Source organism: Miniopterus schreibersii (assembly GCF_964146895.1).
Source record: "Miniopterus schreibersii genome assembly, chromosome: Y".
NCBI classification, from domain to species: Eukaryota; Metazoa; Chordata; class Mammalia; order Chiroptera; family Miniopteridae; genus Miniopterus; species Miniopterus schreibersii.
Window position 1 is genome coordinate 7137171 of NC_138120.1, and position 25753 is coordinate 7162923.

The window sequence follows — 25753 nt, forward strand, 5'->3', positions numbered from 1 at the left end:
GCTGGATCCTATTAAAACATAATGAATATAATTTTCCCACTTTAACCTCTCCTTAGGCAATTTCAATGTGGATATAAACTCATTTGTGGGAGATTCTGAGATAATGTGAATGTTTTTTTTTTTAGTCACATTTTTTTGTTAGATTATTCCTGATTAAGGCTATTACTAATTTGTTTACCAGTGTTTATTATGTCAATTGTTCATTTCTTTCTGTATGCCTTGCACATAGAATTTTGTTCTCTCTAATCTAACTCCCCTAACCTTCAGAAAGTCACTCCTCTTTGAAACCTTTATTGTTTTCAGCTAAGTGATATTCTTTCTTAATTTGACAGCTTATGACGCATAAGACTTCAGTGTATCAGCTGCAGTAGAGAATAAGAAAGTACAGACAAGCTCTGCATGACTATCCGATAAAAAAGTGGAGACTAAGAGCCCTGAGGGCAGTGCAATTCTAGGGTGACTTCATAACATGCCAGTCACAGAGAGTTAGAGCATCTGCTGGGGAATGTGTGACTTGGGAAGAAGCTTCAGAGCTGGATTTGGCTGCACGGTTTTAAGAGGTGGTGGATAGTGAAGGCATTCTGGTTTTTGTTTGGGGAAAAGGCAGCTGTCTGTGCTACAGATATGCTAGTGATTAAGGGAGTGTGACAAAACCCAGAGAAACAGTTGAGGAAGACCTTGTAAGTGCTTGATTGAGGACTTTGAATTTTCTTAGAAGACATTAAGGAACATTAGGAGTTCTTTGAGTGGGGCAGTATCTTGCAACTGCACGTCTGATGGAGAAGAGGGAAAGAAAGGATTGCGGGCTAGATCTTGTCAGTCATGGCAATTCCTACCATTGGGGGAAAGTGAATTCTGACAAAGCCACACTAAAGTATAGGTAGATGAAGGCTGGTCACCTCCACTTGCCCATTAGCTTCCCTAAACCATGGGGTTTGTTTAAATCTACAAATACCAAGGTTTCCCCCCCTTTCCTTTTTCTACTTCTGTGATTTATTGAAGGAAGGGAGTTGTGGGAGAAATTGAGTTATAAGTAGGAAAGACCTTTTCAGGTGTGGCAAACAGTGGAAAGTTGTGTTTACCTGGACTACCTCAATTAGTTTCTTACTTAAAAATTTCTTACATAGGCATAGAATATTGCTTGAAAAAATGCAAAAGCAATTTAAAACTTTGCCAGCTTTTTAAAACCTGTGATTGGCAGTGCTTTACTTTCAATTACTTGCTGCTTTGTTTTATTGCTACCCAGATAAAGAATGCTCAATTCTCAATACATTTTAGTGTCTTTTTTGATTGTTTTGTAATTTGGCAATAACTCCGTTGTATTTCAGATGATAGTGAAGATCCTTTCTGGCCAGCACTGCACTGTTTCATGGTCGTTCTGGATTGCCTGGGATCTAAGGTCTGGGGCCAACTTATTGATCCTATTGAGGCCTTTCAGACCATTATCAACAATGTGAGCTATAATAGAGAGATCCAGAATATACGGAACAGCTCTGTGAGGTTAGTTTGTAATGTGCCAGGATCTCAGTTATCTGTAAGGAACTCTGTTGTATCTTAACAATGGGGAAATTTTCTTCTTCATTTCTGTAATCTCTATTTATTGTAATATTTAAGGGCCAGGCCAGAACTGGAGTCTTGTCTGCATAATATGGGGACTTGCAGCCAGATTGTGTACAGTTATAACCCTGAAAAGAACAAAAAGGTATGAAACAGTTTGAGCATTTAGGTGACACTGTATTGCTTTTATATTGTAAGAACATGTTTTACATGGTAAGTTGATTGCATATTTTATGATATGTTGCTATTCTGTATTGACTGCTACATAAAGGCTTTATGGTTGAACCAGATGTATTGTGCACATGGGACTAATGGGAAACTAAATTTTAAGTGCAGGTAGGAAGGGTGGAAGTTTATGGGATGGGGAAGTAAGTGACATGACTAGAAATCAAAATCAGCTAATGGAAACAAGGCAGAGTACATGGAGGTGTTGTAAGTTTATCATTACTTGAAACTTGCCCATCAAAATTGAACTATATTTTCAATTTATTGGGAGTATGTGTAAACCAAAATAGGAAAGTTGAGTCATATATTTTCTTATTTACAACTTGTGTGCTAATCCTATCATGAATGATGCTTGCTTGTCTGAATGTCAGTATTTCTTTCATTTTAGGATTCAGGGTGGAGATCCGCCATTTGCCCAGATTATTGTCCTAACATGTATGAAGAAATGGAAACACTAGCCAGTGTTCTTCAGTCAGATATTGGTCAAGACATGCGTGTTCACAACAGCACATTTCTGTGGTTTATCCCTTTTGTTCAGTCCCTCATGGATCTTAAGGATTTGGGTGTGGCTTATATAGTAGAGGTCATTCACCATCTGTACTCCCAAGTCAAAGATGTTCTTAGCCAAACAGCTGTGGTGTGTGACAAAGTCACTGAGTTTTTTTTCCTCATTTTGGTGTCAGTTGTTGAACTGCATAGAAGTAAAAAATGTTTGCATTTGTTGTGGGTTAGCTCCCAGCAGTGGGTAGAAGCCATTGTGAAATGTGCCAAGCTTCCTACCACTGCATTTGCACGGAGTTCTGAGATGTCATCTGGCAGTGGCTGCAGAGGAGCAGCAATGGTAACGTCTCTGTCACTGCATTCAATGCCATCTAACTCTGTACAACTTGCTTGTGTGCAGCTGATTAGAAGTCTCCTTAAAGAAGGTTATCAGGTTGGGCAGCAGACTCTTTGTAAGCAGTTCTGGGATAAGCTCAATTTATTCCTGCGAGGAAATTTATCTCTAGGTTGGCAGTTGACTAGTCAGGAAACCCACGAGTTACAAATTTGTTTAAAGCAAATTATTAGAAACATAAGAGTCAAAGTGCCTCAATGTACTGCTTTGGCGGAGCCAGCCCCTCCGTGTAAAATCCCTCCTTCCTCTTACAGTAAAGAGGTCAGTGCACACAAAGGGAAGGCATGTGAAAAAGATGTGCACTGTCTGGAAAGATGCAGCCCAGCATTTTCTAAAGAGCCAGTGAAAGCTAATGTGTATCAAGTGCAAGAGAGCAGTATGTTAAGGAAAGCAAGTAATACTGTAGAAGAAGGTAATGAGCAAAATTATATAAAAGATTTGAAACTAGGTGACCATCTCTCAGCTGGGTCATACCTAATGCATAGTCGTAACAACCTTACCACTGAAAGAGCCCAAGATCGAGTTAAAATACACACAAGGAAGCAGAAGTCTGTAAAAGATAATTCATCATGTATACCACAGAAATGTACTTCAAGAAATGATGCAGAAAGTGGATCTGACAGAGGAGTAATTATGTCAACACATTTGTTGACTGATTGTAACACTGATTCTCTGGACACAGTGTCCACATCAAAAGAGGACTTCTCTCTAAAGTATGATGTTCTTGGCAAGACCTCAAAAGCAAATACTAAGGCACAGAAAAGTGAAATCTGCGCTGAGTTATCCTGTGTGAGAAAGAAGCAACAAAGGAAAAGTACCTTGGTCAATAATACTATGGACTTAGAAGGAGACCTGACTGTCTCCAACACTGAAAATTTCTGTTTAAGGACAGAAACCACAGGTCAGAAAAGGGATAGCTTCATACACATCCCCTCTTTAGATGCTGATGATAGTCTGGATAATAAAAGTGGAGGACAAAAATCTCGTAACAATTTATTGCTGAAAAAGAAACAATTGAAGAACAAAGAGTTAACTGTTCTTTCTTCCAGTAGCAGTGATTGTCAAATACAGGAGTGTCAGGTTGATAAAGATTTGGTATCATATACAGACATTATCAATACTTTCATGCATAGAACAACTCCTTTTAAAGATCCTGTGACTTTACTTGGTTCAAGAGATAAGGGAATTAGCAAGAGCACAGATCAGGTTTTTTCTGACCTTAGAGAACAGGACCCTAGCATCAGTCTTCAGTGTGACACCTTAACAGATTCTCAGGTAGATAGAGACCTCCACAAATTATCTTTAATAGTTCAAGCCAATGTCATTAAGTTTCCTTCAGATTCATCTCATAAAAGCTCATCCCAGCTACAGAGAAAATTAAAAGATAAAAGAAGTTGCAGAGCCAACCAAAATGTCAGGGAAACCTGCCATGGACAAATTATTTCAGATTCAGATGATGATGGTGATGAACAGATTTTGGATTTTGAGAACCACATGAAACAAAATAAAATGTGCATTGAGAAAGAATTTCCAGGGCACTGTACTTCAGTAACTAATAAGAATATGGACAAGAAGCTATCAAAGAAAGAAAAGACAGATTCCCGCATGCAGTTTGAGGACTCTGATTCTCAGGTTTTTGTGTTTGAAAGCCAACCGAAAGCTTTTTCAGTTTGGCAAAATCAGAAACCAGACAACAGGAATTCAGTTCAAGGGGATGAAGAAAATTCCTGTTTGACTGATATAGTTGATACCACAAATGATTGGGGTTATGATACAGACTATCTTATGTTGGAAGAAGTTACCAGTGAAGGATCAGAGGGTACTGAGTTTGTAGAAAGTAGTACTGTTGAGGAATTGTGTGAAATTCAAGTAAAAAAGCCCAATAGAAAACAAGTTAATAAACTGATGGCTGAAGAATCTTCAATGTCTTCATCTTCTATTAGAAATGAGGACCAATTTGATACTCTTAATGAGAGATACCTAACTGAAAATGATTTAAAAATTATAGACATAAGGACATCTCCTGATTCAAGTGTTGAGAGAGCCCCTTCAGTTTCCCTGAAGAAGTCGTCTCCAAAGCATACTTATTCCAAACCTATTAGGAGTGTCTCAGTATCTGAATTGCCTAAGAAAACACATTCAAATACTAAAAAAGGGCAGAATAAAAGTTCAAATTATATAAGTTGTAGGACAGCTCCTGCTATAGTGCCACCAAAAAAATTTCACCAGTGTCCTGAACCAGCTTCAATGGCTGAGAAACTTGGCCTGAAAAAGGCTCCTCGTAGGGCATTTGAGTTGTCTCAGCAATCTTTAGATATTATAGGCCAGTTACGTGACCATGGAAGAACTGTTGGAGTAATTGATACCCAAATAAAGACTAAACTAATTTCTCCTCAGACTCGTCCTGTGAAAGATAAACTGCTTCTTAGTGAAGATCTTCAGTTTCAAAGGCAGATGAAACCCAAATCTTGGCAGAACAGACAGGGACTTGATGAAAGTGTGGACACTACAAGAACAGAACCACGTGCAGCCTGGAATTCTGACATAGTTACAGCAGAGTTAGATAGGTCAGATGACAGTGACAACGAAGGAGCTGAGGCAAAGGCTCACAGCAGTAGAAATCAGTCAGCAAAGTGTGTGTCTCCTGAACGAGAACTTGAGATAGCAAAATACGCTTCTCCGTTGGCTGGCAATAGTGGTCTTCTGAACCTGAGTAATTCCCCAGTGTTAATGGTCTCTACTTCAGAGGACCTTCTCAGTGGAGGCAGCCTGACTGAACAACATTTAGAGGTGGCAGCTTTGAAAAAGGGACAGCCTGACTCTGACAGTGATATGGAGGGAGATGATATATTTTTAACACAACATGATCCAGAAGATAGGGGCTTGGTTTCAGAGAAACATAAAGATGATGATAGACTCATTGAAGTAGTCCATTGGAAAGACAGAGTTCAGGCAGAAGAAGATTCTGTGTATTGGCCTCAATTGGAATCTTTAAGGAGTGCAAGGTGCAAGTACAAAGATTGTATTGAGGCTGTGAAAAACGATGGCCACTACTGCTCAAAACACTCTGAAGCTAAAGCAGCTGATGAAGATGTCTTCCGTAAACCTGCCTTGCCTCTTTCTGCATCTAAACATTTGAGACCTTCTACTACGAAGATTTTTAGCTCGAGCAGTACTTCACGAATTGCTCATCTTTTTAAGTCTTTGGAAAGTGCCTCAGCACTTCCAAGCCTAAAAAATAAGTCTGTTTCGAAAGTACCACAGCCAGCCTCTTTGGTGTCTCCAAAACCAATGGGAGAAGTGGAGAGTTTGTATAGTGTTCTTCATTCTCCAACTCCGGGTAACTCCAGCAGGCAAGGGTTGAGACTCCCATTTGCTGAAAGTAAAGCTTTTTCATCTTCTCCCGTCAACATTCTTTTGTCATCACAGTTCATCTTCGAAACCTTCGTCAAAGAGGTCTTGAAATGGAAGTATGAGATGTTTGTGAAGTTTGACCAGTGTGGGCCCCCACCAAGTCTTTATCAGAACATCTCAAGACCCATGCCTGTCAGATTTCAAGACTGTGGAGAGTACTTCAATGTATTTTTCCCTTTGGTGATGCTGAGGACTTTTGAAACAGTAAGTATGGATTTTAATTATACCATAATTCAGGTTTTGAAGTTGCTTCTTTTCTTGACCCTGCTGAGTGATGGATGGCAGTTAAGACAACTGGGCTTGTGGTACTGCAGCTTCTAGACTTCACGTGGAGCTGACATCTGCCATATGCTGCTCAAGATGCTGGTGGACATTTCCTTCACCTCTGCCCTTGAGCTATAGGCACAATTCAGTGCTGATGCACCATGTCCTCAGCTAGCCCAGTAGGACATGTGTGTCAGTGCGAAGGGAAGGCTGCTCAGAGGAGATAGTCTCCCATCTGCTTTTTTTTGTTGTTTTTTTGAAAAGTAATGTAGGCCTTCACTCAAGTTTCCTTGAAGAGATAGCTAAGGATAAATTACATGGAGAAACAAAAAACAGTAAATCCTAAATTTCTGTTTTCTGTCTTCCCAGTTTCTTACTCACCATAGCAGCTGCTCTCCCGTCAGCTAACTCCCTTCTAATCCCCCAGCACAGCCTGTTCTGATTCTTCTCAGCCTCACTCGGCCTGAGGACTGCCAAATGAAATACCCCATTCCCAGTTAGGTTTGAATCTCAGGAAAGCAGCTGATAATTCTCTAGTGTTAGCACCCAGCAGTGTTGTAAGTCCTGGGTGTGTGTTTTTTGTTGTTTTGACATTTATTCTGCTTGGTGTTCTGTGAGCTTCCTGGATCTGTGATTCGTTGTCTGACATTAATTTGGGGGAACTCTTAGTCCTTAGAGCTTTAAATGTTGCTCTGTTCTTTCCCCTTACCTCTGGTGTCCCATTAAATGTCCATTGCACCTTTTGCATTTGTCTGACAGTTTTTGGATATCCTGTTCTTTTTTTCCTAGTTTTTCCTCTTTGCTTTTCAGCTTTGGTAGTTTCTGTGGCTGTAGTCTCAAGGTCAGAGAGTCTTTCCTTATCCAAGCTAATGAGCCCATCAAAGGCCTTGTTCATTTTTGTTCCACTGCTTTTGATCACTAGCATTTCTTTTTGATTCCTTGTTATCATATATATATCTGCTTACATTACTCACCTATTCTTACATGGTCTTCTTTTTCCAGTACCTCAGCATATTAACTACAGTTCTTTAAATCCCTGGTTTGATAGTTCCAACACCCTGCCTCATCTGACTCTGGTTCAGATACTTGTTTTCCAAATTGTGTGTGTGTTTAATCTTCACCAAAGGAGAGAGTACAAAGGACAGAGAGATACATCAATGCAAGAGAGGCACGGTTTGGTTGCCTCCCCCAGGACTCCCAGAGCTGGGTATTGAGCCTGCAACCAAGGTACATGCCTTTGGCTGGAATTGAACCCAGGACCCTTCAGTCCATGGGTTCACTGACACTAACCACTGAGCAAGATTAGCTAGGGCTGTGTGTGTGTGTATGTTTTAAATATTTTAATTGATTTTTTTCGGAGAGGAAGGGAGAAGCATCTATGTGTGAATGTAACATTGGTCATCTGCTTCCTGCATGCTCCCTGCCAGGGATTGAGCCCAACACCCAGGCATGTGCCCTGACCAGAATCAAACTGACTATACCCAACCAACTGAGCCACACTGGCCAGCATCAGTTGTGTTTTTTGTCTTTGAGGATGTCTTGTAATTTTTGTGGAAAGGTAAACATGGTATACTGGGTGAAAGAAACAGCAGTAAATAGGCCTTCAGTAATGTGGGGTGTTGTCGGGGAGGTGGAAATGTCCTGCAGTCCTGTGATACCCTGTACCTCTGGACTGTGAGCTTTACTCAATGTTTGTCAGTCCCTCACTTCCTTAGGTGGGACACAAAGGCTAGAATGGGCTGGACTTGGACTTGCTTACTTTTCTTCCGCTAAGTATATGAGGTTTTGATAAAACCCCAGCAGGTTAGGCTCTGGTAAAATAGTTCCCCACAGAGCAGGCCTTGTTAAGAAGTCTTTTGTGCTCTGGTATATTTCAAAATCATTCCTCTTCCCCTCCCCCTGCTGGAAGCAAAGGAATTTTTCTCCAGTATTCACTGTGGAGGACCTGGTAAAGCTCTCAGAGGTAAAAGTCATAAGTGTGGGCCCCCTAGAGTTTTTAACATTAGAGTTGTTCATACTGAACCTCTAGTAGTTTGTCAAAGTTCAGGTTTTCCTACCTGACACTGGTTTCTACTTAACCTCTATGTTGTGGTTTTCTGTATCCACCTCCCTGTCTCTCCAGTTTTTGGGGCAGCAGCCTCACTTCTTTGTGGAATATAGGAAGAGTTGTTGATTTTTCACCTTGTTCAGCTTTTTACTTGTTAGATTGAAGTGGTGAATTCTAAGATCCTTACATGCTGAACAGGAAACTGGAAATCCTCAATTAACTTTGTCTTTCTGTCAACTGGGATTCTAAGCTCTGGAGGGTTCTACATTTTACTATGGCTTCCTTTGGGAAATTTTGCTGCTTAGCATTGGCTTTCCAGAATGTTTTTGCTTGCTTAATTTGCTTTTTTGCTTTGTATAGGTAGCACAGGAATGGATCAACTCTCCAAATAAAGGAAAATTCTATGCATTGCAGTTACGAAAATTCCCTGCAGAATATAAAAAATACTGGGAGTTTGTGGGTAAGTTATTTCTTATGTAACTTGGCACTTATATAATAATTGGACATTTCTATTTGAGGAAATATTGAGTTTTCTGGGACACAGGTTCTTAAACTGATTTTATAACCTCTTACAAAGGATATGCTTAAAGTCTTAATGAGCATAATTACTGGGACAGTTGTGCATCTAAAACTTATGGTTTTAATCATTCCATAAATAAATACCACAGGCCAAAGTGTCCAAGGGAAGCTGTGCATGGGAGAGAGGGTAAGCGAAGGGTGTGTTATGGGATGAGGGGTGGGTTATAGTAAGTGTAGATTCCTCGTAAATTATCTTGCTGTATTTTCATTTTATAATCAGTGTGAAACACATAGTCACATTTATGTATTAGTTATAAATAAGTCACATATTCAGAACTCTTGAAAATAAGGGTACATCCTACCCACTCCATCAAATAATCCATCCTCTTCTGCAGATTCACTTAAGAAAAAAATGAATGTGTCTGTTTTGGAACGGGTACTATATGTTTATTATAGAACATTCAGATAATGTTAGCCAACAATAAAATAGACATCACCCACTACTTTTATCATTCATAGGAAATTCTGTGAACACACCAGTGTTTGTCTTTCTGCCAGACTTTCTACTCACCTGTGCAAATTGTGTGTGTGTGTGGAGGGGGATGAGTCATTCTACCTATTTGGGGGGGGGGCGGCTGGGTCATTCTACCTATTTTGTGACCAGTTATTCAACAGATATTTACTTGCTTTCTACAGAGTGGAGAAAAAGTAGGTTTGCAACTGTGAATACACAAAACAAGTTTATTTGTGTAATACTGTTTGTTAATTATTGTGTTATTTTTCATACAATCAACTGAAAACCTACCTTTGCCCCACCTTGTGTATACTATCTGGTCATATATGATTCTAGATCCTGGGTATTTAGCTGTTAAGAAAACATAAAATTCCTGCTTTCATGAGCTTTGACTAATTTTTGTTTAAATGTCTTTTCAGAGTTATTCAATAATGACAGTACATTTAATATTTGTAGTTATGCCACTGTAAGCATATTCCTTAGTTCCATATAACTGATCATCGCTAGACGTGGACATTGGTTATGGTTTTTCACTATTAGAAACACTGAATGAATCTCCATGCTGGTAATATAGGACGCAGCACATTCTGAGATTTTGATTCATGTTTCCTCTGCTTACCAAAAGGAGTATCATTTTCACATCTAATGCAGGATCATTTGCTGGTTTAAACTTTTTAACTTTATACATGAAAATATATCTCATTTGAGATTGTGGTTTTTGTCCCCAGATATTCACTGGTCATTTGTATTATTGGGGGTGAGGGGATAGGGATAATTGTCTGTCAGTGCCCTTTGTCCTTTCTTCTATTAGGTTTTCGTTTTAATTTGGATGCTTTGTTGTAAATATTTATATTGCTAATTATCTGGCATTTGTCTTTTTCTGTGTGTGGTGTGTTTTTTTTGTTATTGTTAATTTTCACTCAAGGATTTTTTTCCATTGATTTTTAGAGAGGTGGAAGGGGGCAGAGAGAGACATGGATGTGAGAGAGAGACATTGATTGGTTGCCTCCCTCACCCCAACCAGGGCTGGGGATCGAACCTGCAACCCCAGGTTGCGCCCTTGATTGGGAATCAAACCCATGACCCTGAGGCTCCAACCACTTACCTACAATCGCATTTATGTTGACCATATAGTCTCACATAGCATTTTCTTGGGTCTGTCTTCTTTTATTTAACATGTCTGTATAGTTCATCAATTTTGTATTCATATTGGGTTTGTTTTTCTTTGTCGCTGTGCTAGTATGTCATTGTAAGCTCAGATCACAGTTTTACTGTTGGTAGACTTTGTCCCCATCAGTTTTGGCCTGTGTGTCAGGGCTTTCCAAAACCATCCCCAGGTTCAGTGATTCCCTGAGAGGACTCAACATATATTTCTGGTTGTGACTTAATTATGGCAAAAGCATACAAAGCAAAATCAGCAAAGGGGGAAAAAAAAAAAACAACATGGGGTGAAGCCTGGAGGGAACCAGAAATCTTCCCAAGTCCTTTCCCAGTGGAGTCACACACGACACAATTTTCCCAGTCATGAGTCCTAGCAACACAGGTGAAATGTCACCTACCTGGGAAGCTTGTTAGGGTAGGACTCAGCGTCTGCAACCCCCTCTGCCTGATCTGAATTCCTGACTTCCAGAAGGAAAGAGAATGCTTGGCAAAACCCTGTTCTTTCTGCAGTCATTTTAGGTCTAGTGAGTTGTGCTCATCAGTGAATGATGAGAACTGTCCTGAATACAAGTTACCAGATGACAAGGGCCAACCATGTAAGAAGGCCTTCCTCAGTCACAGCCTCACGCTTGCGGTGTTAACTTCCCCACACAGTGTATTATGAACAATGCTACTGTGGCCTGCAAAGAAAAGGTTTGGCTCTTTACAGAAAAAGTAAAGAGGATTTGTTGTCTCACCAACTTGGAATTGATTTTAGTGTGTGAGTGAAATGTGGGGTCATGTTTCATTTTTTTCCTGGTGGATATGGAGTTATCCTGGTACTGTTTATTGAAAAGACCATCCTTTCTCTGTGCTCTGCAAAGCTGTGTTTGTCATAAATCTCATGTCCACTGAATGCATGGGTCTTTTTATGCACTCATTTCTTCTTTATTGGATCATTTGGTCCCATATCACATTGTCTAATTCCTTAGCCTACCTTATAATTCATGTTTTTTTAAAATATGTTTTTTTAAAATATGTTTTTATTGACTTCAGAGAGAGAGGAGGGGGAAGGGACAGATAGAAACTTCAATGAGAGAGAAATACCTATCCACTGCCTCCTGCATGCCCCCTACTGGGGACTGAGCCTGCCACCTGGCCATGTGTCCTGACGTGGAATTGAACCAGTGACCTTGGTGCATGGGAAAATGCTCAACCCACTGAGCCATACTAGCTGGGCTATAATAAGTTTTAATGTCCATTTAGTAAGTCCTGTCTGTTTTGCCTTCAGAATGTGTTCGCTATTAGTGTCCCTTTGCATTCCCATGTGAATTTTACAGAAAAAAGTGTGAAAAATTATTAAGAATTGACAATACTTTCTAATACTTATTTTCTAATGCATAAGGCATATATCATCAGTTCTGTAGGCTTATTTTCAGTATGTTTTATAGTTCCTTATGGAGAAATTTAGCAGATTATCTTTGCTTAGATTTTTTTTCCTGTCATTTGTAACTATTTCAGTAAATATCTCTAAGAGATATGGACCTTAAAAATCATAATAAAATAATATTTTGTTGCTGAAATATTAATAGTTTCGTAATATCAGATAGCTGATCACTGTTCATGTTTCCAGTTTCCTCATAATTAATTTTTTCAACCAGTTTGAATTAAAATCCAAATTATGTTCAGTCATTGACATTGGTTTGATACATTTTCTTTTTTCTTTTTTTTAACAGTAATCATCTCATTCCCTCTGTAATTCACTTGTTGAATAAATTGGGTCATTGATCCTATAAAGTTACTCATGTCTGTATTTTGCTGATTGCAACCCCCAGATAGCGTTCAGTATGTTTTTCTACCCTCTGCATTTCCTGTAAATTGATGGTTGGACATAGGGGTTTGACTTACTATTTTTTGCAAAACTTTCATCAGTGGTATTTTCCTTTATCAGGAGATGCCTGCTGCCTAGTTTCTGCTCTTTTTGTCATATTTATAGCTGTTATGCTTAAGGCATTGATTTATTCAGGGATACAAAATGGTGATATTTTTGCCTGGCCGGGTGTGGCTCAGCAGTTGAGTATCGACCTAGGATCCAGGCTAGCAGGGTTCGATTCCCAGTCAGGGCACATGCCCGGGTTGCAGGCTCAATCAGTGACTCTCATCATTGATGTTTCTGTCTCTCTCTTTCCCTCTCCTTTCCTCTCTCTGAAATGAATAAAGATATATTTTTTTAAAATGGTGATATTTTTATTGGATCATTTATTTATTAGCTAGACTGGTTCTATAAAGAAATTTCTGCATGTTATTTGTTTACTCAGTGTTATACTTTATAAAGAAAAGTAGAATGAGTACTTGACTCTTGACCAGTTTTCAAAATAATGAGTTAATTTCCTGCAAGCACTGGTGTTGACTAACGAGCTTTTCAGAGGTCATTTTCTTATAAATACCCTGACTGAACACACTGTGTTCCAATCCAGTATCATTGATTAGCTCCTTCATGTTAGTTTTCGCGCTACTTAGACAGAACCCTGCTAGTTTTTGAGAGCTTTCTTTCTGCATATGAGACTTTTGAGTCATTAAATCAGCAGAGGCGAATAAAAAAGCCAACTGTAAAATGTAAAACATTGTATAAACAAATGAACCTAATTATAATATTAAGCTTACTTACTACCCTCTTTTATTTTGAATACATCTTTATAATTTTTTTCTATTTTTAAACAAGTTTTCATTTTATCTATTTTAGAAATTATTCCTCTTTTAATATTTTGGTAGTTAAAACTTACAGTGTTAACCCTTGATTTATCAAAGTCTGTGGTTTTGATAGATATTTTAAATGTCTCCATAGATAAGGCAAAATCTCTAAAAGACTACACCTGTTGGTCCCCATCCCATGTCGTATGCTGTTGCAACATATTTTGCCCCTTGTACAGTCTTTTTTTTTTTTTTAACTAATTCTCTCAGTTTGTGTGTTTCTTCTCTCTTCAGACTTGCTTATCTCAGATATATGTTGGTCTTGTCTTTGGAAAGTTGTTTATAAAAATCATTTGAGGACTAGTGTGGTACTGTCTTCTTAAAGAGGGGATTGTCCCTGGCCTCTTCTAGGCTCTTGGGGACACTACCATAATATGTCTAAGGGATGGAGTCTTTCTGAAGTACCCAGGTGACTTGAAGCTGCCCAGGAAAAGGCTGGTTTACTTCTGCTTCACCCTTGGGTGTAACCCTTCATGGTCCCAACCTGAAGCAGGAGGGCTACCAGCACCCCACTCTATGCAGGCAAGTCCCTGGGATCCAGCTGTTCTTTTTTTTAATTTAAATTTTTATTTTTAAAAGTCAATTTATTAAATTTGGGGACAGTGAAACAAAGGAAGGACTTAGGGTAGAAGAAGCTACAGGAGAGCCTGTGTGGAGCTGCTTTGACTCCCTAGAAACTTTGTAGGGAAGAAGTGAGCCACGGTGGGGCTGCTGTGAGCTCACTGGAAAGTCAGAGAAAAAAGAGGCCTTGGAGACATGGGTTAGCTCAGGACAAGCTTCTGTTGCCCACTGCTCCCCAGGATTGCAGTCTCATGGGGACTCTTAGAACTTTGGGAGAAAAGGTAAAGATTCACACCTGGAGAAGAAAGGCGTGAGTGTGCTCCAGAGAGAGCTGGGCTAGCTGTTGTCATTTTAGTCCAACAAGGTCATCCCAGGTACTGCTTGACCTCTTGGTTGCCACTCCCTGAATAGTTCAAAGTTTTAAGGGAAATACTGGGCTGACTTTCTGGCTCTCAACAGAGTAATTCTTCACTGTTCTACTTGCTCTCTGATGCATTCAAATAGATATTTGTGTGCCACATTTTAAAATCTTTTTGGGTTAGTGGTTCATTCTATTCATATAGCAGCATGTTGTGCTTGAATTCAGTGTCTTGTTGCCGGATTTGGCAGTTGGGAACAAACATTTCTATTCTGGTGCTTGCTGATTTCCCAGCCCCATTTAGTATACAACTGTCCTTTGACCCTTGTTTGAACATCTCCAATAGGCTCAAAATTCATATATGTACGTGGATCTGTTTCTGAGTTTTCCCCTGGGATTTTGAAAGTGGGGGACAAAAGAGAAAATTTCTTGATTGAAAACTAAAATAAACTTTAAGGAAAGTAATGTATCAGCAACTTCTGAATATATGTTTTCATCTGCCTTGACTTTTTTGCAGTTTTTAAGAAACATTTGACGATATTGTGTAATCAACATTTATAGACTACCCTTTTAAAGCGTCTGTGAATCACTGGTGCTCTCCATGTGCTGAGACTGCACAGAGTTTAGGGTCCTGTAGCTTAACCTTATTCAAAAGAATTCTGTGCGGTTTCCCTTTGGGGAGCATGCCTGCATGTTTGTGGTCTCCCCTTCTCCCCCAGGCAGCTTTTCTCCCCTAAGCTGCAGGGGTCCTTTTGTTTCTGTAACTTGTTTCTTGTGCCTTTGCAGCCCAGCTGGCTAGCTTCTACTTGCTTTATAACTTTTAAAATAAACTTTCTCTTATAATTTGAAAAATAAAATAATTCTGTTAAGATAAATGCTTGCTTCTTATTCTGTAGTTTTTCTTGAGGAATGTGAACTACCTAAACAGCTTCATCCAAAGGAGAATGATTTGGTGTTTTTGGTTCCTGAGAAAATGAATGGAGAGAAGAGAGATATAGAAGGGAATGCTATCCAAGCTCCCCATGAATATCACTGTGCTTATGTCCATAAGTTTTGCCGCACCTCAGTCAGTAAGTACCTGATGAGACATTGAAGAGCATTCACCAGGTGTGAGCTCATCTTAGTCTCCCTCTAAGTTGTCTTTTACCAGCTGTGTGTTTTCTCTACAGTTGATCCTTGAACAACATGGGTTTGAACTGTGCTGGTCCACTTATATGCATATTTTGTTCAAAAATACTCTTCCTTATTATTTTCATAATGTTATTTTTTCTCTAGTATAAATTCATGTAACACTAAAAATATGTACTAATGTACTGTGTTATTGGTGAGGCTTCTGGTCAACAGTAAAGTTTTGGGGGAGTCAAAAGTTATATGTGAATTTTTGACTGTGAGGAGGGGTTTGGCTACCCCTAACCCCTTTGTTGTTTAAGGGTCACCTATACATTTATTGGACCTCTAGGTTGATTACTTCACATTCAGAGGCCTCTTAGTTTTTTCTAGACTCACCTGGAAAAGGTCTAGTATTTATTACTCTAGACTTAAAATTTAAAACTTCCTTTTGTAATATCCTCTCCTTGTTGTATATTCGTCCTTGTGTGTTATGAAATAAACAACATGTATGCCATCTGTTTGTTATATTTTGAATTGCATTTCAGCCTTGGCTTTGTGGCTAAACATATAACTAATTGTGAGGCAACTTGAGGGATTTCCTGTTTCCATCACCCTGTCCATTGGGCCGTAGGGACCTCACTCCCTAAGGTAGTATAACAGACATAATGTTAGCTGAATTTAATGAGCACCTACTGTGTGTCTTATCCTTCCTGTCACATTTATTATCCTCCCCAAAGCCCTGCAAAGTAGTAAGAATTTTTTATCCCTTCCTGTCAGGAAGCCGGGGCTCGGCAATGTTAGGTACCACAGCTAAAGTCATCCTCAGCAGTAAATGTAAGTCCAGAATTGCAGCCTCCTTTTGTTCAGCCACAAAGTGCCCGTTCTTTATTCTAGGCCAAGCTGCATTTTGGCATTGATGTTTCTTGGTAATGTGAGAACATAATTTCATTATTCCTGTGCCTTTTTGCATCATATTTTGAAAATGGCAACTAGTCTCCTTAAATTTCACAATCAGGCTACAGTATGACTGGTGTGCCGTGCTTACTGTCAATGTGAGCAGAGCTCAAGTATTTGTGTAGAATGCATGTAGAAGAGCAATAGCAGGGGCATATATGTGCTTCTGAGTCATGCAAATGATTACATTCAACAAGTTTATATTTCTAAGGTAGGTCTCACTCTCCAAATTCATGTATCCTGCCCCCAGACATCACATTTCAAACCTCATCCAAAAAGAAACACTTGATTTTCTTCCTGACATCTGCTCTTCCTTTAATTTTTTTCATCTCAGTAAGCAGGGCAGAGTCATCCTTGATCTCTTTCTCTTCCACCCTCATCTAGTCTATCAGCAAATGCTTTTGACTCTTCCTTTGCAGTGTATCCCAAACCTAGGCCCCATCTCTGCTACTCCATCCTGCATTAACTTTTACCTGCATGACTGCAGTGGCATCCTGAGTGGCCTTTTGGAAAGCCCCTTCTCAGTTACTACCTATTCAGGAAGACCTTCCCTGACTCCTGTCTACAGTGATTCCTGCCTCTCACTTGTTGGCACATTTTCATTCCCTTTTCCCTTTTTTCAGAGCACTTATCACCATCTGACACGTTTGTTTGGTTGTCTACCTGTCTCTGCTAAAAAAGAAGCCTCTTGAAGATAGAAACATTGCCTGCTTCTTAGGAGGCATTCAAGAAATATTATTCAGTGAATTATTTATATAACATGTCATACAAAAACATATCTTATAAATTACCTAATTCTGAATAACCTTTTAAACTGGATACTGTTCTTCACTGCTAACTGAAATTGCTTTTTCTCTTTCTTGATACTAGTGCGTAATGGGAAATATGAGTGTTCCCTTTCCATTCAGACTCAAGGAAATTTGCCAGTCAACTTAAATGAAATGGTGAAATGTGTTGTAATCAGTTCTCTAGTAACTACACAAAGGACTTTGAAAGCCATGTCTTTATTGAGTAGTCGAAACCAGCTGGCCAGAGCTATTCTGAATCCAAACCCCATGGACTTCTGTACAAAAGATCTTCTGACTACAACATCTGAGAAAATTGTGAGTGATGATTATATGGTAACAGCAAAAGTCAGAAAGTTTTGCATCAGGATGTGAGAGCATCGTGTTACATATATCTTCACATTCCTGCTTGTTGACAGTAGTGTGTGCACTGTGTACAGGGGTGCCATTCAGGGCATAGTTGTTGTTAATGTTTCACAGTATATGGGTGGTTGCTGGCCTCAGAAGTAGGTTTTAGTGCTGTAAAGAGTGGGAATTGTGCTTAAAGAGCAGCATTGAGGTGCTGGGGGAGCATCCTACCTAATGTCAGGTGATTAAGATTCAAGCTTAGGAGAGTTGAGTGGTGGTATTGCAAGTATGAAGATGTCATTTCTTGTGAATACTTACCTCACTGGAAGAGCTTCATATAAGTTCCAGGAAATTAACACGGAGAAAGGCTAAAGGGAGGTACTATTTTTGAACCCCTGATGTGTGCCAGGGCTTTCATGTGTGTCATCTCAGTTCTCACCTTTAAGGAATCCCAGACATAATTGATGACAAAGGCTGGAGCCAAGAGAGGTTAGGAGTTTGAAGAGACCTAGTTTGTGAGTGAAATGAGGTTTAGACACAGATATGGCCCCAAATTCATGTTCTTTCCACTGTATCATTTGTTTTTACTGTCTGAGGAGAGAATTGACTAAATTAGTGGGAAGAACCAAAGAAGAAATAGCCATGAAGTACATAACAGTTTATCATCATCTTTATATCAGAATCACAAATAAAAATACACTTGTGTTTGTCAGTGGGCTGAAGCCTGCAGACACTAAGTATCTTTCTTTCCAGTAGTGAAAGTGGTTTTAGGTTAAGGGTGAGTCGCTTTAGGATCTTGTCCTATCATTCTCACTCCTGTCATTTTGTGTAGACTTCCTACTTAAGAGATTTCAATGAAGACCAGAAGAAAGCGATAGAAACTGCGTATGCCATGGTGAAACACTCCCCAGCAGTTGCCAAGATCTGTCTGATTCATGGGCCACCTGGAACAGGGAAATCAAAAACCATTGTTGGCCTCCTGTACCGCCTGCTGACTGAGGTAGAGATGGCTGAGGGCATGGTGCCTTCTCACCATGAGTTAACCAGTGTTCGCCTCTTCACTTCTGTGTGTTTTCTTGATACTGTGTAAAGCTTTATGAGAGACAGGAGAGTGGAGGGAGAAAGGTTCTAAGAAGTCAAAAGGGCAGAAAGTGCTGTCTTGGATAAAACTAATCCTAAAGCCCAGAGGTCGTCTTCTGGCTTTATTATAGGTCACATATGCCAGGGCACTGTCTTGAGTGTCTTCCTGGGCAACATCTTGGCTGGAGTGAATACTGAGTGAAATAAGTGAATATTAATGGAAGGCATAAAGAGGTTTGGATAAGATTCTATGCTAGAATAATTTTACTAATAGTGTAAGATACAGATGCTTTTATGTACTGTTAACTTTCTGGGGGAACTTTCAAACATTCATGGAAGTAGAGAAAAGGATAAAACAATATAATAGAGCTCATCAATATTTTTTGCTTGTTTGTCTGGTACATCTGGTGAATTGTGCAACCAGAGGAGGGGGCTCTTCAATGAAAACGCCAATGCCAAGATCAAGCAGAACCGCGTGCTTGTGTGTGCACCTTCCAACTCAGCTGTGGATGAGCTGATGAAAAAAATCATCATTGAATTTAAAGAAAAGTGTAAAGACAAGAAGAATCCTTTGGGTATGTTACTTATGTGGACTGTTCATTTGTTTTTGTTTTGTTTTCAGTGTTTAGTGTGGGCAACTCCAAATGACAAAGAGCAGGCCAATTTTGGTGATGACTTGTCCATGGGGATGTGGCCCCTGCTTCCTTAGTGACTGTTTCAGCAAATATTACCGGCATGTTCTCTGTGCTGGGCCCTGTGCTGAGTGGTGAGGTTTCAGCTGTGAAACCCCCAGAAGACAGTCTCAGGAAGAAGTGGGTGGAAGCATGGGCAGTTAGAGGACAAGCTGTGAGCTCTGGAGGAGGAGTTAAATGTGGTACTTAGGCACCTTTGAGTGACCTTTGGCTCAGTCATGTGAGGGCTGGGGAAGACTTCTAGAAGTAGTGTTTAAGATGAAACCAGAGAAGCCTGTAGAAGTTAGCCAGGTTAGGTATGAGGGGAGGGGATGCCAGAAGCCAGAGATTCCAGAGGCCAGTTCGTTCAGGACAGCTGGAATGGAGTTACGATGGCTGGTACACAGTACACTTCCAGAAGGCTAGGATGAGTGATTCCATCCCTGTGGCATCCCAATGCCTGGTGCACGCTCAGATGAGTGGAGTATTAAAACCTGTCTCCATGCTGAAGGAGGAGAAATTGAGGAGCAGGTATGTAGAGTGCCCCAGGGTAATGTTCAGCACAGTTGATGTTGGTGAAGAACTCAGCACATATGATCAAGGATGCCTGAGTGCAGATGTCAGGTAACTCCTGTCTGCTTGGCCCTCATTTTCGTACACCTTGAGTGGTTATGGTTCAGCTGTTTTCTCAAACTCATAGTCTTGTCTTTCCTGACCAAGTTTTGTTTTTCTTGAGTTAACTGACAGTACCTTTTATCAGGTAGGATTAGATATGGCCACAGATAAGAGCAACTACAAATACAGTAGTTTAAGTATGATAAAAGTTTCTTCCTTTCTTATTCAGAAGGCCAGAGATTGGCACCTCAGGACTGGCACTGGTATGAGTCTCAGAGACCAGGTTCCCTCTGTCCTTCTCTGCTTTGTATGGCTGCATTCCTTTGTGTGCCTCGTGGTCATAGATGGCTGTTCCAACTCCAGCAATCACTTCCAGCATCAAGTGCCCTGGGGTAAAGATGAAGGAGGGACAAAAGCAACACACTACCATTGTTTTCATGAAAGTTCCTAAACACTGCCAGGAGCACCTCTGCTCACTTCCTTTGGGCCAGAACCTACTCATATGGCTATATCCAGATATCAGAGAAGCTGGGGCGTGCCATCTTTGTCCTGAGGGAACACACACATTTTTCTTTTACCACATATGTGTTACCTGCAAATAGAATTCATTGGCTTGTAGAACTTACATTGTTCATTTGCCACTGTCCCTGCCACCATGTGTTTGTGAGGTTTATGATTTTATATATATTACCATTTATCAGCACAGTCACTCATATCAACTGCTACAAGTTATTTTATTGTAGGGTGCACAGGGCATTCATTATTGGTTGATAGACATTTAGGTTTTCTTCCATTTTTTTTGTTATTTCAAACTTTATTGCAGTGGACATTCCTGTATGCTTTCTTACAGTATAGGAATGTTTACAGCCAGTGAAGATACAGCTAGAGGGAATTCCCTGAACTGAAAAACAGCTCTGGGTGTTTACTTGTGTCTCCGGTACAGCTTTCTATGGCAGTGCTTTTCATCTGTGACTTGTGACCATGAGTGGGTTGTGAAAACAGTTAAGGGAGACCAGAACCAGTGTTGTTAATCCAGGTAAAAAAAAACAGAAAAGATCAGAGGACAGGTTGGGGGGTAAATAATCTTGTAAACTTCTTTCATTGCTGACAGGTCAGATATTCAAGGTCATTCTTCCACTGCATGTGTACCTAGAAGAAGAAATCCTTGGTTGCAGGATTTGTGTATCTTCAGTTTTCTAGACAGTGCCAGATTCTCCTTGAAAGTGGTTGTAACAGTATACCTGGCCCAGAGCTGTACCCAGGCAACATGCTGGGTACAGTTCTAGCTGGCTTTTTCCAGCCAGGTAGGTGAGCATTGTCCTAGTGTGTGCTGACCATGCAATACTATTTTTTCTTAGAAAATAGCTTTTTCAGTATTTCATTCTCACTTCTTTTCACTACTTCCCATGGTCCCGGGTATCCTTTAAGGAAATGATGCCATGCCCTTAAGTATGAGTTTATTGCTGTGTTTTGGTTTATATACCCTTTATCAGGTTAATGAATTTTCCTTCTCATTAGCGTTTTTGTCATGAATGGGTGTTGAATTTGATTGTGTGCATTTTTGGAATGTTTTTTGGCATTCATTGAAATGGTAGTGAAGTTTTTCTGCTTTAATCTATTTCTGTGGTAAATAACAATGTTTTTCTAATATAAATTAGCTTTGATTCCTAGAATAAAGCCAACTTGGTTGTGTATGACTATTTTTTTTTAAGTTTTATTATTGTTTAAAATATTACAGATGTCCCTTTTTCTCCCCAATGACCCGTTCCACCCCGTTCCTTCCCCCTCCCCAGTCCCTCTCCCCAACATTGTCCATGTCCTTGGGTTGTGTATATATGCACATAAATTCTTTGGTTACTCTCTCCCCCTCCACCCACCCGCCCTCCTCCATCCCTCTGACATTCATCAGTCTCATCTATGCTTCCATGTCATTGAATCTATTCTGTTCATCAGTTTATTAAGTTCTTTAGATTCCACGTATAAGTGAGATCATGTGATATTTGTCTTTCCCTGCCTGGCTTATTTCACTTAGCATAATATTCTCCGGGTCCATCCATATTGTCCCAAAGGGTACGAGATTCTTCTTCTTTACAGCTGAGTAGTATTCCATGGTGTAAATGTCCCACAGCTTTTTTATCCACTCATCTACTGATGGGCACTTGGGCTGTTTCCAGATCTTAGCCATTGGTAAACTGTGCTGCAATGAACATCGGGGTACATATGTCCTTTCTGATGAATGTTTCAGAATTCTTAGGATACATTCCTAGGAGTGGAATCACTGGGTCGAACGGCAGCTCCGTTTTTAATTTTTTGAGGAACCTCCATAGTGGCTGCACCAGTCTGCATTCCCACCTGCAGTGTACTAGGGCTCCCCTTTCTCCACACCCTCGCCAGCACATGCTGTTTGTTGATTTGTTGATGGCAGCCATTCTGACAGGTGTGATGTGATACCTCATTGTGGTTTTAATTTGTATCTCTGATGATTAGCGACGTTGAGCATTTTCTCATGTGTCTCTTGGCCATCTGTATGTCCTCTTTGGAGAAGTGTCTATTTAAGTCCTTTGCCCATTTCTTAATTGGGTTGTCTTCCTCTTGCTGAGTGCTGTGAGTTCTTTGTACACTTTGGAAATTAGCCCCTTATCAGATTCATCCTTGGCAAATATGTATTACTATTTTTTAACACATGCCTGGATTGGTAATGTTTTATTTAGGATTTTTTAAATTACTACCTATAAGCGAGGCCAGCCTGCAGTTTTTCTTAGTCATATTTTTTCCTGGTTTTGGTATTGAAGTCAGAGGATTTTTTTATTGTTTGGAATGTTTTGCCTAAGACGGAATATCTCTTCCTTGTAGATTTTGTGTGTGTGTGTGTGTGTTGTTTTTTTCTATTTTTGAGTGAGGGATAAGTTTTTATCTACAATCTAAATGTCTTTAATTGTTACAGATCTATTCAAATTTTCTAGATTTGAGTATTGCTAATTCACGTTTTCAAGAAAAATTTTTACTTCATTTTAGTTTTTCAAATATATTGGTATAAAGATGTTTCTTTCAAAATTCTAATTTAAAAAATCTCAACTGTATTTCTGAGGGTCACCGTTTTCATTCCCTGTATTGTACATTTAGTCTCAAATTCACATGTGGCATGGGCCTGGCTGGCAAGTCCCAGAAGATAATTTTTCCCAGCTGAGCCAGGACCAGGGCACTTTCACTTCATACCACCACCTCTTTCAGGCCTGTTTGCATTTTAGCAGGCTTTAAAGCCAAGCCTGCATTGTAAGACTTCTGCATCTTGGTTGGAATGGTAAGTTTTGCCAGTGTAGACGCTTATCAAACTGTAGAACTAAAGATTTTTAATCTTTGCATTTTATTAAATGTAAATTTAAAAACACCTAAGCACTGAGACAGTGAGCAGCCTTCCCCTTCAGGAGTCAAAGCAGTGTGGAGCTTTTAACTCTGGTTTTCAGCTTTCTCTTTGTTTTTGACCCTAGAACTTGCCTGACCTTCTTATGAACCCACCTGGAGTTTAAAGGATGTGTGCGATAATATTTGGGGCACTTCTAGGTGTTTCTGGTGGAGTAGAATGTGATGTGTAGTAGTTTCAAAGCTTTGTTCTGAGTGTTCTACAGAAAAGGGTTGATGGTAAAATAAGATTCTGTTTAGAAATTCACATATGTAGTAATGTATATTACTGAACTCTATGTATCCTTGTATATTTTTGAAACACCGTGTGGTTAAGAATTGGTTTTATCTCAATTTATCATTTCCCAAATATGTTTTATCATCAAATGTTCTAAAAAAAAAATAATTTGACATATTAATGTAATAGATTCTCAGCTCTGTAATGTAGTATTTATATACAACCTCACTAGCTTTTATTGGGTAGAAATGGTTAAGTGCCTGTTTTATAGGGTGTTATGGAAAATCTGTGAAACAATGTGTATGAAGCTCTAGTGGAGTTCCATTTATCTAGTTAACTGATAGTTCATATTAGCTCTGTCCTCTGGCGGTTAATGCATTTGCTTAGAAATACATATAATGGACAAAGCTCCTTAATCTCTTAAGTGTGGTTTTTATCAACAGGAAACTGTGGAGATATCAATTTAGTACGTCTGGGTCCAGAAAAGTCTATTAATAATGAGGTCCTAAAATTCAGTTTGGATAACCAAGTTAACCACAGAATGAGTAAGTACTGAATATGGTTTATACTAATGTTAGCTGGTTCTTTTTGTACAGTAGACAATGGCTTCAGCATTTAAGGTAATGGGAGACCCAAGAGATAGTATGGTTTGAGAAACTAGTGCTTTTTTTTTTCTCATTATGCATATGTGTGTGTGAGAATTGGCATAAAATTCCTTATTTTTATTTTTTTTAGAAAAAGACTTACCTTCTTATGTTCAGGAGATGCATAGAAGAAAGGAATATCTAGACCATCAACTAGATGAACTTTCCCGCCAGCGTGCTTTATGCCGAGGTGGGAGGGAAATACAGGTATCTGAACATTTCTTGATTGTTTTTAGTAAATCATAGGTGCACAAAATAGGTTATGAGTATTTGATGCCATTTTTCACTGTGGAATAGCATAATTTGTTGATAAGAATGTATATAAAAGTGGTATTCCACCCCAGCTTAGAAAACCCACAGGTAGAAAAGGCCTCCCTGCCATTATCTGTGCATCAGTTCCAAGGAAGAACTCAGATTAGTTCCTGGGTGTGGAGGCAGGTCTAGTCCCTGTTTTTAAGGGAGTGGTGCCAGAATTGACTAGCCTGCATTACATGCCCTTCACTGACTAGAAGTGATGAAGGTGTGACTGATCACCTCATTTGAACCACCTGGAAATGAGTGAAGGAATGGTGACCCAAGGGTTGGGATGCTCAGAAGTAGCATTAGTGCCATGTACTAGACCCAGTAGAATATTACATAGGGTTAAGAATTTATATCAGATTAACAGTTGCTGCTACTTGAAGTGCAGGATTGTAGGTGGTGAGCTCAGTAGACAGAGAAATTGCAATAGAGAAATTTATTACAGGTCCCAGAAGAAGTACCGTGGCACACCCTGAGGGGCCATATGGATGTCAGGACAGAGTGCAGACAGATGCAGGACCTGGGACTCATGCCTTTATTAGGACCTGTGGGTGGAGAGCTTTGGGGTTCCTGGGCTAAGGCGGGGTTGGTCAGTTCAAGCCAAAATACCTGATTTAAGGAGTTCATGGGAATGTGCTGGAGGGCAGGGGAAACTTGATCTCAGTGGCTGTTGGAAAAATCCTATCAGGATCTTACATTTGCTGTTACTGGGCTACTACCTAGGGTATGTGCTTGTGTGAAGGGGCTAGTGTCAGTTTAAGGTATGCAGTCTGCTTGGCCAAACAGAATGGGTAGGAGGCGGCAATACCCTGGAGTAGCTGAGCTAAACTCCAGAAGTGCAGTGATGTAGAGTGTCAGGACTTCACTGTCAAATAGAAAACAAACGGGATGATTGAGTGTTGTCATAAGGTGTAGGCGCTCAGTTCTGAAGTGAAGCAGTCTATTGGAAAGCATTTTAAAATGCTTATTTAATTTTCATGATGGCATTCTAATTTTTCCAGAGGCAAGAATTAGATAAGAAAATTGCCCAAGTTTCAAAAGAAAGGCAGGAACTTGCTTCTATAATTAAAGAGGTGAGTAGTTTACTTACATCATTTCCCTGGTTTTTCTTTTTCTTTTTTTAATTATGACATAGTTCAGACAACCTCTGGGCTTTTATCAGTTGCATTTAAAAATGTTTTTGAGAAATTTCAAACAAATACAAAAATGGAGATGGTGTAATTACATGTATATTTACTTTTGTTCCTTTAGCCTGATAATGAAATCACCACCTGAGTTTTCTAAAAATAAGTGATTATAGCGTATCTTTCCTTTTCTAGGTGTGGGTATTAAAAAAACCCTCTTGTTAGGTGCTCTACTCTGCC

General features: G+C 39.6%; 1 protein-coding gene across 1 annotated transcript in view; it reads left to right on the plus strand.

Moving 5' to 3' along the window:
* The window catches only part of LOC308552000 (putative helicase senataxin), a gene marked incomplete at both ends in the record, with an annotated part of 51728 nt that overhangs the window by 13442 nt on the left and 12533 nt on the right, over nt 1–25753 (plus strand). Inside the window, 11 exons of the mRNA XM_081126941.1 lie at nt 1329–1500; nt 1615–1702; nt 2171–6295; nt 8763–8862; nt 15142–15315; nt 17180–17412; nt 18275–18442; nt 18947–19097; nt 23889–23990; nt 24181–24296; nt 25391–25462. Of these exons, the coding sequence (XP_080983067.1) occupies nt 1329–1500; nt 1615–1702; nt 2171–6295; nt 8763–8862; nt 15142–15315; nt 17180–17412; nt 18275–18442; nt 18947–19097; nt 23889–23990; nt 24181–24296; nt 25391–25462 (5501 nt within the window). The remainder of the gene's footprint in view (nt 1–1328; nt 1501–1614; nt 1703–2170; nt 6296–8762; nt 8863–15141; nt 15316–17179; nt 17413–18274; nt 18443–18946; nt 19098–23888; nt 23991–24180; nt 24297–25390; nt 25463–25753) is intronic.